This window comes from Stegastes partitus, unplaced genomic scaffold, assembly GCF_000690725.1.
Source record: "Stegastes partitus isolate 25-593 unplaced genomic scaffold, Stegastes_partitus-1.0.2 Scaffold608, whole genome shotgun sequence".
Lineage (NCBI taxonomy): Eukaryota > Metazoa > Chordata > Actinopteri > Pomacentridae > Stegastes > Stegastes partitus.
Window position 1 is genome coordinate 294,978 of NW_007578339.1, and position 16,850 is coordinate 311,827.

A 16,850-nucleotide genomic window follows, 5' to 3' on the forward strand; every position below is an offset into this window, starting at 1 on the left:
ATATATTATATTGTGTTTACTTAACAAACATGATAAATGCAATGTCTCCAAGTTAGCTGTAACAATAAAAATACAATATCTTTGTGTCCTTAAAGTACATAGAATTAAAACAGCAAAACAAACAAAAACAAAAAAAAAGAAAACCGCCCTAAGTAGTTCACAGAGAGGTACAAATATACAGTACAAATCTATTTTATTCAAAAAGGGTACAAATAAAAATGCAACAAAATAGAGATATTAATGCTTTGTTAAAGTCAGGTAGGTGTAGGGTATTCTAAGGGAGCACTTTGGGTCGACAACTCTAAGGCTTCTGATAAAGATCAATACATATTGGTACGGCCATACGATATTAAAACTCACTATACAAAGTTCATACAACCTGGATTATACTTGAGGATTGAATGTTACATTTACATAATTGCATATATTTTGCAGATTTAGGCATTTAAAAAAAAAAAAGATGCTGTTTTTTGTTTTTGTTTTTTTAGATAAGTTACACGTCACATGAAAAGCAGTGTCACCTTGTGCGAAAAATAAAAAGTACAATGTCAAATCTGAAAATACACAGACTTCTTTTTAAAACTTTTAACCATTCTCCTGATTTAATTCAGCAACACCGAAACCGTCCTCAATTCACCTTCGATACGGGATCAAGGGGGAAGTAGTTCACGCAAAAGTCCCCGCTAGCGACGTCACGAAACAGAACAAACCATCACAACAGTGGAAAAGCTATCGGGTTTGTGCGTCCTGTCCGTCTCCGTTTAGTCAAACTTCTGTCGTCCGGAGACTCTTTGACGGAGATGCCAAACACAATCCATTAATTCTAGGGATATTTTTTTAAAACAACAACCTACAGATCTTGTGCAACAACAATAGAAACCAATAGATCTGTTTGTCATGTGTGGAATCGATGGAGCGCCGTCCGCTGGTTTAAAAAAAAAGTGCAGAGGAGAGCTTCCATTTATTTCCATATATCGAAAAAAAAAAGAAAAACAGGAATTAAATGTTAAGTATAAAGAATGTATTAAAAATGTAACGGAACAGAAAACTGGGTAAAAAAAAAAAAAAACAGTAAACAAATAAGAAGTTGTAGATTTCACTGTTAAACCGTCCTGGAGCCCAAAGAGAATCCACTGACACCCTCTGAGACGTCTAAATATGAATATCAGTGAGTGTCGAGGCTTGACGTTCTCTGATCTGCCCTCGTGCAGCCTGAAAAGGGAACACCGAGTCCACCAGAAGCATTACTCCATTATCTCAGTTTCACACATTGTACAAAGCGGAATTTAAGGCATTATCAACAAGCATCATCAAAGCTATCTGTACAAAAAGAAAAAAACATCTATCTACAGAAACACACAACCTGTGATTTCTCCATGATTTCGTGTGCTTTACATTTCGAAACGCTTCAATTTACCAACAGATTTCATTTTTAAAAACACTGTAAAGGAGGGCATTTAGTGCAATTACTTACAGCAACAGACTATCAGTGATGTGGATAAAAACTGATCAGACATCTTGGTAAAACTTTTCCTGCTAAACGCTTCTCAAAGCAGAGGACATGAACGGGGAAAACAAAAAAACAAAAACGCAGCACGGGATGGTCTCGCTGTGAGAATCAACAGGAGGTAAAGTCACAGGTGGCACTGCTTGCACCGTTTCAATCCCATCGAGTGCATCTTGACCTAAAGATGGACAAACACAATTTGCTCGTCTCGAGTGATTTGGCTTCGACTGTGTGGCATCATCGTAAGAAAACAACCAAAGTTTCCTGATCTGTCACTCGGCGCTGTGCTATACTTAGATACGGATCACCGAGCGCAAAGCAAACAAACAAAAAAGAAATACTGCTTTGAATTCCTATGAAAAGGGAAATTTAAAGCAAATCCTACAAGCAGACGTCAGCACCAGCCGACCTGCCCTGCTGCTTCAGAGAGCTGCGCTTAAGACAACGGAGGGTACAACACTGAGTTTACTGCATAGAACATGCCAAGACTACGTGAAATGTGGTCAGCTGTTATGTATATTGCTTACAGCGTGGGAGAAGAAAAACGAAACGCTGACGGTCTGGTGGTAAGATGTGTTGTAGGCTCACATTTTTCCAAGCCTGACTTCATACAGTACCAACAAATCCACGTGCACACCGAAACAGTTCCTGACCTCTTAACATCCACAACTTCTCATGGGATTTACTCACAATAATTTTAACAGAGTTGATTGTACTAGAAGAACTATGAAGTGCAAATGTGTGAGGCTTTGTTTAGGCATCCTCTAGTTTCTGAAATTGGGCTTGTTGTGGCTAAAATACAACATCGGTTCAAACTAGATTGGATTTATATGATATACTCCACTTGAATATGAATAATTAGCTCCATGCTTTATGCAAGAAATCACTACGTTTTCTACAATTTGTCAACCACACCTGCGTCAAATTTCAGACTACTTCCTTTAAACGAGGACTTGAATTGTGGAGAATCTTACAGATCTAACCCTTTGTGGCGACCCTTTAAACATTTATACCTTTATGCACAATGCTAATCTATTTTGCAGCAGCTTCAACGGGTCCTGGTGGCTGCAAAGAGGTTTAAAGTGTCAGAGTTTCTCCTGTCCACACCGGCCCCAAAGAGATTCCTCCGAAGGGGAACAAAAATCCACATTTTAAACTTGAGCTGAAGCTAAAATGAGGCTTCGACAATCTGAGGTTGCGGTGTTTTGATGTTGAGCTGCAGGGGGAGGATCAAACCGTTTAATGAATTAACAATAACTACAACTCTGAGAGATGCACAGCTGAATTGTCTAGTTGCGTCTCCTGAATTATGCATCGCTGCGGATTTTGTCGCGCATCTCTTAAGCATCAAGAAGGAATCTCTGTACAGCCGCCGTGGACAGGAAGAGTCGTTGTTGTTCTGCATGTGCACAGGAGAGTTGTTTAAAGGCTTTGAAAAATGTGAACCTGTTCGTTAAAGCTGTGAGAGAGGAGGATGACAGTCCGGGCTCATGGCCTCTCTACCTGCTCACAGAAGGTCAGGCTGTGTACTCGATGAACCGCGACGCCTTCAGGGACAAACACAACAGCGTCTGTCCCTGATGGTGGTTCAGAGGTTTACAGGACCGACGCGTCAATCAGACGACCGACTGGTGTGCCTGTCCGAGCACATCCAGCCAGAGGAGACACAACAGAAAAATGCACCAAATATTCAAAAGCGATCCAAAGTTTAGCCAGAGGTAAGTCCACGGCAGGAAAAACAAAAAAAACAAAAAGAAATCTGGTATCGTGTGACTTCTGATGGGAATGTCTGCATAAGGAATGTCGTCCGATTAACCTCTGAATGATTTCACGTGTGATCTAATTGCACTTATTTTTAATTTCACCCTTTTTATTTTTTTTTCTTTTCAGTGACAAAAGGTGAAAAAAAATACGTGAGAAGGAAGAAACTGCAGCATTCGTCTTGGCTAATTTGTAAACAGAGTTAGAAATGCGAGTCAGTTTTTTTTTTTCTTTCGCCACAAAACACCGACGACTTCAAACGTATTCCCTTCATTTAAAAAAAAAAAAAGAGAAAAAAACACATCTAGTGTACTGTGATTCCTATTTCAAGGTCAGTGTGAAATCTGTGGGCGACTTCTGCGATGTGCAACACAAGACAATCTTAAGATCCGCTGGATAAAGGAAACCCCTGTACAAAAGCAAAAGACTGTATACTGTGAAAAGATCAAACTAACTTGATAAATGGTCACAACTTAATTAGAGTCAGGCCTCTGTTGGAGATGCACTTCAGTAAATCCATACGAGATTAAATATCATCAGTGAGATGGAGACCGACAGGAAGTTCATCTACAATGGCTTGCTTCTTTCATGCAGAACGATTAAATTAAAAAAAACACCAAAATAGTGCATCACCTTAAGAGTTGGGTCAAAAACAGGGCGAGAGGGTGAGATCGCAGCACCTCAGAGATGCTCTACGGCCCACGGGGAGCACAGGGCGGTAAAGCCACGTGCTGGAAAAACAACTATTGCTTCAATTTGGTACGTGAGCGACGACTAGTTTAGAACGCTTCGTCGCTGCTTCACTCACACACAGACGTTCTCTACAAGGCAAACGACAAGATCATCCCGCTCTGAGCTCTGGGGGGGTTCGTGTGGCAGTGCGGCCAGCGATGTGGCGGGGAAATGTCTCGGCTTTGGTGAAATCCAGCCAGTGCCTCCTCCATTAATGGCGCTGTTTAAAAATTGCATTAAAACTGTCGGGTCGGGAAAGCTCTGAGGTACAGCGAGCAGGGAGGAAATGAAAAACTCTACATGATAGTCTCACTGATGACACTGGAGTGCAAGACATCCGTTACCACTGAGAACAAGACATGATTCCAACCGTCGCCGTTTATGCAAATGCACCCACGTACGTTAGGGCCCCTGAGCCTGAACTAGAGGGCGTGTAATGAATGTGATTGCTGAACAGACAAACTGATTGATTTGTCACTAACTTGATTGTAAGACAAGCGGGATATTCCACACTTGGCCTGAGAGAGGATCCCAATCTTTGCAGGTCGACCTACTGCAGGGGGGGAAGAGCGTCTCTGCTGACGGCGAAGGTTTTCAGACTCCTGCTGGAGAGGCATAATGTAACGTACACTGACAGCGTCAACAGTGCCAACATCACCACGGGAGCTGCTGATGTCAGCAACTCCATTCTTTTTTGGGTAAATGCTTTTGAGGGAAACAGGATCTTAGAGGTGGAGGAGATACGAGATCACTGGCTGTGATCTTTTGAATACATCAGAACCTGCAGAGTTGGTAGCTTTAATGTGCTACACACACATTTTTTTGTAGTCTGTGGTCTTCCAAAGAGACTGTTTGGTCAAAAAGAAGCTAGAATGCGAGAGTGAATGTGATGGTGACCTCCTAGTATGGTTATATGAGGAAGTGGAGACAATAGGAGGGAGGGAGGAAGAGAAATGCAGTGTGTAAGGACTATGGTAGGCATTTCATCAGCTACATACTTTCGACTCAGCTCTTCCCGTCCCTGTCAGACCTCAGCTGGCTGGGAACCCAAAGCCTGGTATCCTTTGGCTGAGTGAAAACCAAACCAGAACTTCTCACCAGATAGACATCAATCTTGTATTTTTGTATATTTCAGGTGTGCAAAATCTCAAACATTCTGAGGCTACATTCGCACTTTTTTTTTTTTTCCTCTTTCTCTCCTTGTCAGACTCATTCTTACTCGTGGCAGTCTCTTCTATAGTTGCTACCAGATGTGATGCTACTTCCCTGCATTAGAGCGCCCCTCAATGGACAGTTTGACCTCCTGGGGGATGAAAGAAGGCCTTGTGTGGCCGGAGGTGATTATCTGAGGGCGTGGCCCTTCGTCTCCCTTCATACTGTATCTTTGGAGGCCAGGTGAGGACCACCGCCTCTGAGAGGCACCTAGTGCTGCCTGCATCGCTCCTATGCCTGCTTCTGCAAAAGCAGAGCCCTCTGTGTGCAAGTGATAACTGCTCTGGCTTCTTGGATGCTCTGCCGAGGTCCTACTGGGTCGGATGGGCAACTCGGTGTGCCCAACAGCCCCCAGATGTGTGGCTTCCTCCTTATCCACCACCTCTTTCTCTCCATCCCTCTGTCTTTCTCTGTGGATGCGGTCCATTCTGAAATGAGACTGAGGCCGTGACTGCTGAGGAGCAGGAGGCCCCATGAGCTGGTGACCAGGTCCAGTCGCATTGGTTTTACTCAAAGTCCTGGACAGGTTTTGCTGTTGTTGTTGCTGCTGTGAATGATGGTGCTGCGGTTGTTTCTGCTGCTGTGGCTGAAGTTGCTGCTGCAGGGTGATGGACACACACATGTCTCCAACCTGTAGATGATGGCAGGCCAAGCCGTAAAGCTGTGCCGTGCGTTCAGGGCTGCACGACGACCATCCCTGGCCAAATACAAAAAACGGGTGCTCCGGGGGCACATCTATGGTCACTTTGCTCTGCTGCTCTCCCACAGTAAAGTGAAGCGACACTAGACCTGGTCTCTGCTGGCTGGGACGGATGTCCATCACCAGGCTGGAGTCGATCTTTAGCCCCCCGCTCACCTCGGCACTGCGCACAAAATCCTGAGTCTGCAAGTCCTCCACACGCTTCAGCTCTCCAGTTGCCAGCTGAATAATTGCCCCCTTCATGAAGTGCGACGGGTTGCAGGGAGCCGAGGCAGGAGCGAGGCTTGAAGCTAAGGCCTGAGTCATCTCTGCTGTAGGCTGGACCGGAGGCTGCAGGGGAAGCTGCTGCTGCTGAGCTGTGGTTGGCTCCGCCCTTTCGGGGAGGCACACTCTGGCTAAAGAATCAGAGGCTTTAAAGCTTGAGCTCGAGGAGGCCATGGTGGCAGAAGCATGGCTGGCTGAGGCATCGTTAGCCTGTCCTGGGTAGTGTTGCTGTGGCGCTTGGTGCGGGTGATACTCCAGCGGGATAAGAACCGGTTGTCCGTTGGCCAGCATGACTGCATGGCCGGGTTGTCCCGTCTGCTGCGGCAAACCGGCCACTCTGTGATCACTGTAACTCGCTGGCTGGGCCGTGTACCCAGTCCGGGCAGAAATGACACCTTTGCTCTCTCCGTGGACATCTCTGGCTCTCTGGCCGCCCTGAGAGAGGTTCAAGGGAGCAAAGGAGACTTCTTTCCGCACTCCACTTCCTCCTTGGCTAGAGGAAGCCAAACGGCCAACCACCTGCTGCACCTGGAGGTCGAAGAAAGGATTCAAGTGTTACCTTGACAACTTTTGAATTACAGAGCAGCCTGAATGACAGAATGCAAACACAAAACATCTGCGTGGCTCAGTAAAAACATGAATCTCTTAAACCTTCACTCTCTCTCACACTTTTCACTGATGTATGCACTACGAACAGAAAGCACAAAATACTGTTGTTTGGTTTTTTTATATCGACATCAGGAACGGGAGACGTGACAGAATTTGCCGGGACTTCCTAATTTGACAGCGAAATTGTCGATTTAAATGAGTAATGCTGATTCTAAAACTAATCTATTTATTAAAGAATCAAAAAGCTTAATTCCTCTGCAAGCCATCACAAAATAGGTTCAATCGGCGTCTCCGTGCGACCACAAAAGGCGCTCTATTGGCACAAAGTGGCCACTTTTTGGCTGTGAGTGATTGCTCAATTACCTACAGAGCCACAGCGCACACAATAAAGGAAGGAAGTGGAGTCTAAAATTAACCCATTATTGAGTTCTACCCACTGAGGTGAGAAGTTGTAGAAACAGGAATCAGACATACTGTAGACGTGTAACCATAAAGCAGACCGACTGACAGGTTTGTGGTGTTTGAATGCATTTAAATGATTTTCTTTGTACCAGTTGAATCACAGATCTTTTGAGCACAATTCAAAGCCCTTATGGTGCCCGAAAGAAAAAGAAAGGTTCCCGCAGTGTGGGACCATTTTGATCTTTTTTTGGCAAATAAGGTTTTTATTACCTTGTTGTTTAATCCTGTTCCTGGAGAACTTGTATTTAAAAAAATAAAACATAATAGTCTTAATGCCAAGATATTGGAACAACTGATTTTTTGAATAAAAATGTATATATATAAAAGAAAAATCCCATCCGTGCCTCAAAGACAAGTACATCAGCATCCTCACATCCACAACACTTCCACTTTGATTTTCACATGTTATGCCAAATGTTCACATTATTTATTGACTGCATATTTTAAAGTTATCAAATATGTTTTAAGCTAAATTAAGATCTAAAATAATACAATATAAAATAAAATACCTTACATTATATGACTGTATATACTAGGTCAGGGGTGTCCAATCCTGGTCCTCGAGGGCCACGGTCCTGCATGTTTTAGATGTTTCCCTGTTGATTCAAATGATCAGCTCATCATCAAGCTCTGCAGAAGCCTGATAACGATCCTGATCATTTGAATCCGGTGTGTTGGACGAGGGACACATCTAAAACATGCAGGACTGTGGCCCTTGAGGACCAGGACTGGACACCCCTGTACTAGGTCAATCAATCAGTATGTCAGTGGAGCCTGTCAATGAGGTTGCCTGTCAGGATTTATACGATCCAGCAGGTGTCAGTATTGAGCAACACAGTGACAGTATTGACACAGTATCAGTACAGGTTGGGTCATGTGCCACAAAGCTTCATGAGGCCTCATCTACCCATCACTGTCCATTGGACACATTTCATGACTCAAGAGGAATAAAAAGGGAGAACAAACATCAAATATTAGCTGCCACCTGGGCCGTAGGTGGCTAATGAAAGATGTTCCCAACACCCTTACACGTAACACTGGTTTGCATTAACGTGGATGTTTATATCACCAGTTTATTGCTACAATAACACAGATTAAAATCAGGAAGCCATCAGTGTGTCTTACCTCCAGGTCGCTGTCTGGAGTGCTGCGCTGACCAGGTGAGCCTCTCTCTTCTAGCCTTCGGCTGTGCAGGACTTTGTCTTGGCTATGTTCCTGTGCTGCAGAGATGGATGCTACCTGCGGCAGACGTGTATTTCTGGCAGTGTAGGCAGATTCTGGTACAACCTCTCTGGCTCCCTGCTCTTTATCCCCTCCATTCATCTCTGGTTCGTTCTCCTGCTGGGAACTGTGACAGTCTCTGGTGGCAGTGGCCCTGGCACCCTGAGGATGGTAGAAGACTGGCATCCCTCGAGAGCTGAGCTCTGCTGCAGGCAGGACTCCAACAGTACCAAGGTGCTGCTGGGCAGCTTGCTCTGAAGGCAGCATCAGCGGGACACCACTTGAGGCTGCAACTTTGGCAAAGGTATGAGCAGCTACCTGGGCCTGGGGAGGAGGGGAGACAACGCCCTCCTGTATGACAGATGGATAGGGAACCAGGTGGGACACAGCATGAGGCTGAGGGATGGTGCCTGAGGGAGAGATTAATGATCCCGGGACAAAGCCAGGGGGTAGAGCGTACGGTACCGCTGCATAAGGGGAGCTAACAAACTGGAGAGAGGAATGAGGGATCTGTGCATAACCAAGAGGAGGATAGGGAAGGCCTGGATGCTGCAGGAGAGGAGAGTGAACCGTGTAGGCTGGAGAGATGTGGCTTAACACTGGGTGAAGACTGGTAGGTGCGTAGGTAACAGATGGAAGGGCCACTTTGTAGAGCATACTGTACTGGTCAACGGGCACTGCTGGTATGCCGTCTGAATTTTCCACTCCATAGTGAAGCCCTGGTTGAGCTCGCAGCCACTCTCCAGATGGGGCTCCTCCCTGAGTGTCACTGTTGGGTGCAGAGTTCTGGATGGAAACCACTTCATCTTCTCCAACACAGCCACCAGCACTGCCACCAGCAATCCCCCCACCTCCTGCTGCGGCCCCACTTCCCGCTGTCCCTCCAGCTCCACTGCTGTTACTAATTGGAAGGTCCCTCTTCTTTGGAGGCAGGCACTCCTGGTTGCGCTCCTGAGCTGGTTTCATTGCAATCCTCTGACCAAAGCACTCTGCTTTACTGTACTGCACAGGAACTGAAACTTGCAAGCCGGTCAGCCCGCACAGGAACCAGTTCTGAAATCACCTGGCTGACCTCATCTGCCAATTCACCTGAAAAAAAGAAGCAAACAGAAAGACATACGGCCTCATCACATCACTGGCTAAACTATTAATATGCATGTCAGATGAAAACAAAATTTCAGAATGACAATGAGGTGCAGCCAGACCATTCAATGCTACAGAGTGGTCCGGCATTGCGTGCTTAAGCTACCCAGAACCATGGACAGAAAGCACTTAAGCTGACAGAACGCTGTTGTCAATGGTCTCTTCGACAAAGTTTTTTTACAGCAGCAAAAATTAGCCATCAGACTGTCCCAAAATGAACCTCTCTTCCTCTTGAGATATAACTGTGATGTTCTGCCCAGAAATATTTACCCATCATTTCTTTACAAATGTCCAAAAAAAATGTGAAACTAAAAAAAACACCACATTAAACAGTATTAATGAGGAAGTGTGACTCGCTGCTGCTTTTTAAAAACTTGTTATGCTGCACTACATAATCGATATGCAATGCCAGAGCAGCATTATAGCACAGTTCTTAGCAAGAGTAGGAGTCTCTGTTCTATAGATGCTCTCAGTTTGGTCTAACTTTCACTCAAACTACATCAAGTCAAGAACTTTTCATCAGTATCTTTCTTTCCTGCACACACACAAAAAAACATGCATGCATTTAAACAAAGGCAACAGGTTCCAGAATGAAATGCAGAGTTTCATTTCTGTGTACAGCTACAGATATGTGCACAAGAGTGTGTTTAAAATAACCCAGACGTTAGGTGCAAATTATGCAGATTCTCATAACAGGAATAAATGCGGTTATTAAGAAGAAACACGGAGTTATGGTCACTTCACATACACAAGGAAGGTGTTTAGATTGATGGTGAAGATGCTTTGAAGTTTAGACTGATTGAAATACTCAAACCCAGCCTGAGTCCACTGAGACAAACAGATAAAGCTTTAGCTAGCCTAAGTGCGCTTTTCGCACAACTTCAAGGAAGCAGATGAGCTCAACTGTCGTGAATTCAAGCTGAAGTGCTCATTCCTCTTTACTGCTGCTCTGTGGGACGGTTCCTGGTTCTCTCAGCATATCTGCTCTAAAAACTGTGAAGACATGCATCCTGAGACAAAACGCTAAACAGCAGCAGACAGAAACATCTGCTGCACAAATGAAGCTACATGTCAGAGTTTTCTTCCTGTTACCGCTGCACTTCAGAGTAACTATGTTTACCGTTAGCTGCTGGCTGACTTGGCTAAAGTTAGCTAGCTACTTGGAGTCAAGACAAAGGAGTGACAGTGTGACACCTCGGACACCGACACTAAACGTAGAAGTCGGGTTAAGACTGTAGCTAATGTTACATTAAAGCCATCTGGTTATCGCTGTAATTTATCAGTGGGCAGCAGCCCAGAGGTTCAGGCTAGTTAGCTCCACGGCTAACACAGCTACATGTAGCTACATGAACTGACTTCAGTCCTGCACGACTCACATCTGCTCACAACTAACATGGCAGCGCGCAGAAAGCCTCTCATTCATGCCTCCGCTTCGTCTCGGTCTGTGAACGTACCTCCAAATGTCATCGCGAACGGGCGTTTCTTTAATAAAAGTTGATATGCGGAGGGACAATTGAAGAAATCAAGGCTAAGGAGTCAAGCCCATCTCGAAGGCCAGCAGAGGCGCTCACCAATGACGTCACCGCGTTTATTCAATTTCCTGTTTTTCCATGCGCGCGCGTACAGCGGGATCAGGAACCAGGCGCGTTTGCTCAAGTACTCTACTGAAGTGTAACTAGGAGGTTTACTCGAGTATTTCTGCTGGATGTCATCGGGTACTTCCCACCCACTGCACAGTTGTTATATAGATTTAATAATAGTTTATTCTCACGCGGAGGTTTTTCGTGTAAAAGGTCCCAAAATAGAGCAGTTAAGGTTCCATATGGTCAAAAAATGCCCATTGTATACTTTTAAAAAAACATGGAAGTGTAAAATACAAGCTGTGAAAATGTGATATCCTCTTAGCTTTACAAGCCTTCTGTGTAGAAACAAGGAAATCGGTCATCCAGCTAAAAATTTGTGTCAACTGCTTGGTGGAAAGTTTACTGTTAAACGATGACTGTGTGGGTAACTGTGTTTTATGTCACCTGTTGTGCTTCAGTACAACCTAAAGTCAGCTGGTGTTCACAACTCTTTGTTTCTTTTTGCCCTCTGTGCTCCTCATACTGCATTTTAACATAGCTGATTTTTTAATAAAGCTGTTTTTTGTTTTTTTTTGGTATTTTGGTTTGTTTGTTTTTTTTACATGTTTTTGTTGTTGTTGTTGTTGTTGTTGGAATGATTATGGACCAGTGACCGAAACACACCTCATTAACACATCAGGTTAACCAGCAGCCACCACAGAGATGCTTCCCAACCCACAGCTCTGCATTGCTAAACTGTTGACTTTATAACCGCAGCATCGTCTGACAAACTCGTCACACAAGATTTAATGACAACAGATGTGCTGTGAGCTCGTGTCATCTGTCGAATGATTGTGTGGAGAGAAAGCTACAAGTGCTATAAAGTGCTGACAGTCAACTGATTGGCTCCACGCTGACAAAAAGAGAGTCTTCTTCCTGAAGGGGGTGGAGACAAGCTCAGGTGCATTTAAAGCTGCAGATGCTGACACAGGTGTTATACAGTCATGGTAAAATAAACCATTTTCCAGTGGAACAATTGAAAGACACATTCTGGGGACATGTGTCATTAATTTGCTATAAAGGGACACAATATGAGAACTTATTAGCATGTAGTGTTTTGATGTATGGATGTAGTTATCAGCATTAACATTTCTATCAGTGTTTGTCTATAAACCACGAGTGAAACCATAATAACAATTATCATTGCAAAATATAAAAAGTCCAAATTGCTGTCACACACAATAATAAACACTTACATGTTCCCGTATAAATGTGTACAAATAGTTAATTTACAAACCATTTATTGAATGTTAACATTTATATACTGTTTTGAGATGATTAAAAGAAAAACACTGTAGCGCTCCTTTTCATGTTTCAGATGTCTGCGAGTTGTTCCAGCAAAACTGATTTCCCTTTTAAACCATCCATCCATCATCTATACACCGCTTAATCCTCACTAGGGTCATGGGGGGCTGGAGTCTATCCCAGCTGACTCAGGGTGAAGGCAGGTTCACCTGGACAGGTAACCAGTCTATCACAGGGCTACACTTAGAGACAGACAACCAAGCACACTCACATTCACACCTACGGACAATTTAGAATCACCAATTAACCTCAACATGTTTTTGGACTGTGTGGGAGGAAGCCAGAGAATCCAGAGAGAACACGGAAACACACAGAAAGATCCTGGATGTCCTCACCAGGACGCGAACCTTCTAGCTGCGAGGCGACAGTCCTAACCACCAAACCACCTTGCAGCCCCCTTTAAACCTCCCACACTAACTTTCCTTAAAAAGACAATCAATATCAAGAAAAAGTGGAAAGCCAAAGTAGTCAAGATAGATTTTTATAGCCAGAGTCTTCAAAGAAAATAAATATATGAGGCTTAAATGTGCTAACATACAAAACAAAGATGGTGGCCATGATAAGTAAACTGTATATTACTTAACATAAAGATGTTATGCATTTAAAAGTACCGTAGCGCCATCGATGTATGAAGAAAATGTACAACCTCACAGAGCTGCAAGCAGAATGTCATGGCTGTTATGCAACAGAAACATCACAAAAGGTCACAGAGGTCGTCACCCTCATGCAGGTTGTGGACATATTCATGTTCAGGTAAATGCAAACTTAGACGAAGGAGCGGAGAAGTGGAGGTAAAAAAGATGAATAACAGGATGCTCAGATACCATTAAAAATGTGTAAAGAGGTGGGCATAAAAAGCACGACATACATTTTAGTAGGACGTCCCATAACTACTGGTTTCTTGTAGTTATAAATATGAGCAGAAAACAATAAGTCATGTTAATACTTCTTTATTGCTGAACACCAACTTTTGAATCAAAGGTAAATAAAAGAATGAAATGTTTAAATATCTTTAGATTTAATGCTTCTCATTTTGGGTACACCCAAGACACAGATCCCGCTGCAGACTTGCTTTTCCTAGAAGACTGCTCTCATGGATTTACACGCAGCACCTCCACAGGAACACAGAGAGGCTTTTGCTTGGCTTCAGTGGTCAGCAGCAAATCCCTGTGAGCCTGCAGGATACACATTTGTTCACTTAAGTATGAACAACACCACAAAAACACACTGACCATCTTGGTTTCATACAATCGCTGACAAACACGTGTGTGTGGCAGGGTTTTCCTGAAGTAAACAAACGACTAACCTTCAGATTTTTCTTGTGCTGTAAGTCCTTGATGGCAGTATTTCTGGACATAAGAGTTTCCTACAAGCAACGACAGTTTCTTTTACGTCTTTGAACATGAATAAAACACACACGACAGCTTACGATATTTACTTATGAAAAAAAAGTAAATCACTGATTAAGATGATAAATATCTGGGTGCTGTGATCGACAGTAAACTGAAGTTTGATTGTGAAATGCTGGTTAAAAAAGGTCAGCAGCGATTATTTAGCCTGAGAAAGCTCGCCAAGTTTCAGGCTGACAGGACCCTGATGAAGCTCTTCTACTGTTCCTTCATCCAGTCGATCATTTTTCTTATCCTTGGCAACAAGGATAGGAACTCCCTCGTGAGGACAGTAAAAGCAGCCTCTAAAGTAGCTGGGGTGGGTTTTAATAGTCTTGAAGACATTTTTAATACACAAGTCAAAAAGAAAGCTCAGTTGATTCTTATGGATGCTACTCATCCGGAGTATACGTTGCTCCCCTCCGGCCTTCGTCTGGCAGGCCAGAAAAAAAAGAGGTGCAAGTTCTCTTTTGTGGCTACCTCCATCCCAGCTATAAACACTGAGAAGAGGAGGAGGTAATGCACTGTTATTGCTGCTGCACTCTATCATACACTGTGCTGCACTTTAACCTGTTTTACTTCATTCTGCCTTGCTGCTGCTGCTGCTGCTGCTGCTGACTGTTTACACCTGACTGAATGAATGACCAAGATCACTGCTCATGTCTGTTTGATGTTTTGTGTAATTTTTTAACTGGTTTTCTTGTGTTTCTTTACTTTTAAAAAATATATATTTCCTTTAATCTGTGTTTTTTACTGTTTTCATTGTTTGCTTATTGTGATCGTTTGTGTACGCTGCTGCATAACAAATCGCCCCTCGGGAACAAATAATAAATTTGAAGTTGAAGGTTTAAATGACTACAGAAGAGGAAACATGAGCTGGATAAGGCAACTGTACCTCAACTTTGTTTATGATCCCGCTGAGGGCCGTTTGGTCCACGTTAGAGGCTGAAAGCACCGAGCTGAGCTGAGCCTCCATGTTTTCCACGCTGTCTGTCAGGGCTTGCAGCTTCTCCTCCATCAGCACGGTCGCCTGATCTGCTTTATGCTGCAGCTTCTGAATCCTCTGAGGAAACGTCTTGTGCAGTTCGTCCCTTTCCAGCTGAAGCTGTGCACAGGAGCACAAAAACATTCACATAAATACCCACAACAACAGAAACAACAACAGCCAACATTTGAGCATCGTGACACTGTGTGGCTCAGCCTTAGCTTTTACCTTCGTGAATTTCTCTCCCAGAACCTCGTGTTCCCATCTCAAATTTTCCAGTTCCTTCTTTCTGATTTTTTCATTGGGATGACTGGGATCCTGTCAAAAACAACGGAACACAACACATGATACACAGGATGCAGTAAATCTTCCAGGTGCAACAATAAACTTTAAAATAAATCACAAACAGGGGCAGCAACGTAACCTTTTTTGGCAAGTAGAATTTCACTTTCTTCTCCATTTTAGTGTTTTCCTCCTCAAGTTTTGAAATAAGCTTAGCGAGCCGCGTGTTGTCCAGTAAAATAAGCTCCAGGTCCTTTTCCATCAACTTCCATGTCCTCATCAAGCTGGACATTTCTCCCTTGAAGAAACACACCACGAGAAAAAAAAAAACAAAACACAACACTCTGGATCAAAGCTAATTCTGCGCCGAATAGCTAAGCAACAGAAATATGACAACAAGTTCTCCAAATCTCAAATCTGAAGGCTTTTCTATGTTTTGTGGTATTTTGAACAGGAGATCCAAATCACTATCAATAAAAACAAGAAATTCAAAGACATCAGTGAATTCTTAGGAAAACTGCGATGTCCATTTTCATCATTTTGAAGATCAAACATTTCATCGATTGACAGTGAAAAAAATCAAACAATCGACAGTAATGAGCTGGAGGCCGACAACTTGAACGCTGTCAGTTCAACGAGGATGCTGAATGTGTCTGCACTCATACCTTGACTTCAAAGAGTTTATTTGTATCCCGATGCACTTGATCAACAATCGGTGTAGCAGCATTGAAAAATTGGTTCTGATCCTCCTTCAGAGCGGTGACGTGGTTGTCCCACTTCTGCTCCGTCTTCCTCACTGCAGTTTTCCTCATCTCTTCCAGCTCCTGTCGCACCAGCAGCATCTTTTCCTCATGCTTGGCTGTAATTTCTACCCAAACAGTGACACAAAATGATGGTTCTTGTTTAGGTTTTTACAGCATGAGTTGTTGAATTCAACTCAAAATGAGAGTTATTTACCCGTGTATTGTTCTTCCCACTTGTTCCTGGTTGTTGTCATTTCTTCATCATGTTTCTGTTGAGATAATGGCCAAGCGGGTGTTTGTATTATTGATGTTTACTTGTTGAAATATATGAGGCTAAAGAGAAACATGAGCATACGCTTGTGTACTACAAACCAGTTCAAGCTCCCTGACAAGGCTGTCATTGTCGAGCTCCTGCATGTCGACCATGATGGCCTTCCTTTTCCTCCAAAGCTCCGTCTCTAATTGTTCCTGCTCCGTCTGCATCATCTCGGTGGAGACTAAAACACCTGCTTTCAGCTCAGAGATCGTGTTCTGGTGTTCACACAGGAGGTGCTTCATCTTCTGCTTGTACACCTGGAGGGAAAAATATAGAAATGTGCAAGTGTATTCAGCTATTACATCTGGCCATAGATCATTTTTGCTTGCTTAAGCAGTCACAGAGTTCTGCAGAGGGTGACATCTATCATAAATACACCATCTCCGGCCTTAATGGAGCTTTAAGTTGCCTTTAAATCCTCACCTGAGCAAAGAACATTTATCTGTACAATCATTGTACACTGAACTTAACAACAGCCACTGGCAGCTAAGCCCTCTAGTATCAGAAACATTACTCATTATGTCCTATTTTAGACGCAAATAAACTCATTTTCACTAAGAGTACGAGGCAGCAGGGAAGTCAACAAGGTGACAAACTC

At 43.6% G+C, this 16,850-nt stretch overlaps 2 protein-coding genes across 2 annotated transcripts; both read right to left on the bottom strand.

Annotated features, from left to right (window-relative positions):
• Positions 1 to 470: 470 nt before the first annotated feature.
• atxn1l (ataxin 1-like) lies at positions 471 to 11,172 on the bottom strand. Its single transcript, XM_008289350.1, has 3 exons — positions 11,066 to 11,172; positions 8,373 to 9,557; positions 471 to 6,704 (listed from the first exon to the last, which is right to left on the bottom strand). The coding sequence occupies exons 2-3, from the start codon at positions 9,432 to 9,434 to the stop codon at positions 5,259 to 5,261; spliced, it is 2,508 nt and encodes an 835-aa protein (XP_008287572.1). The 5' UTR covers positions 9,435 to 9,557; positions 11,066 to 11,172; the 3' UTR covers positions 471 to 5,258.
• Positions 11,173 to 13,510: 2,338 nt separating this feature from the next.
• On the bottom strand, positions 13,511 to 16,690 carry LOC103362850 (growth arrest-specific protein 8-like). The gene is made up of 9 exons (XM_008289358.1): positions 16,676 to 16,690; positions 16,309 to 16,509; positions 16,151 to 16,205; positions 15,859 to 16,061; positions 15,336 to 15,491; positions 15,140 to 15,229; positions 14,822 to 15,031; positions 13,845 to 13,904; positions 13,511 to 13,713 (listed from the first exon to the last, which is right to left on the bottom strand). Exons 1-9 carry the CDS (start codon positions 16,688 to 16,690, stop codon positions 13,630 to 13,632), a joined length of 1,074 nt encoding a protein of 357 aa, XP_008287580.1. The 3' UTR covers positions 13,511 to 13,629.
• Positions 16,691 to 16,850: the final 160 nt, after the last annotated feature.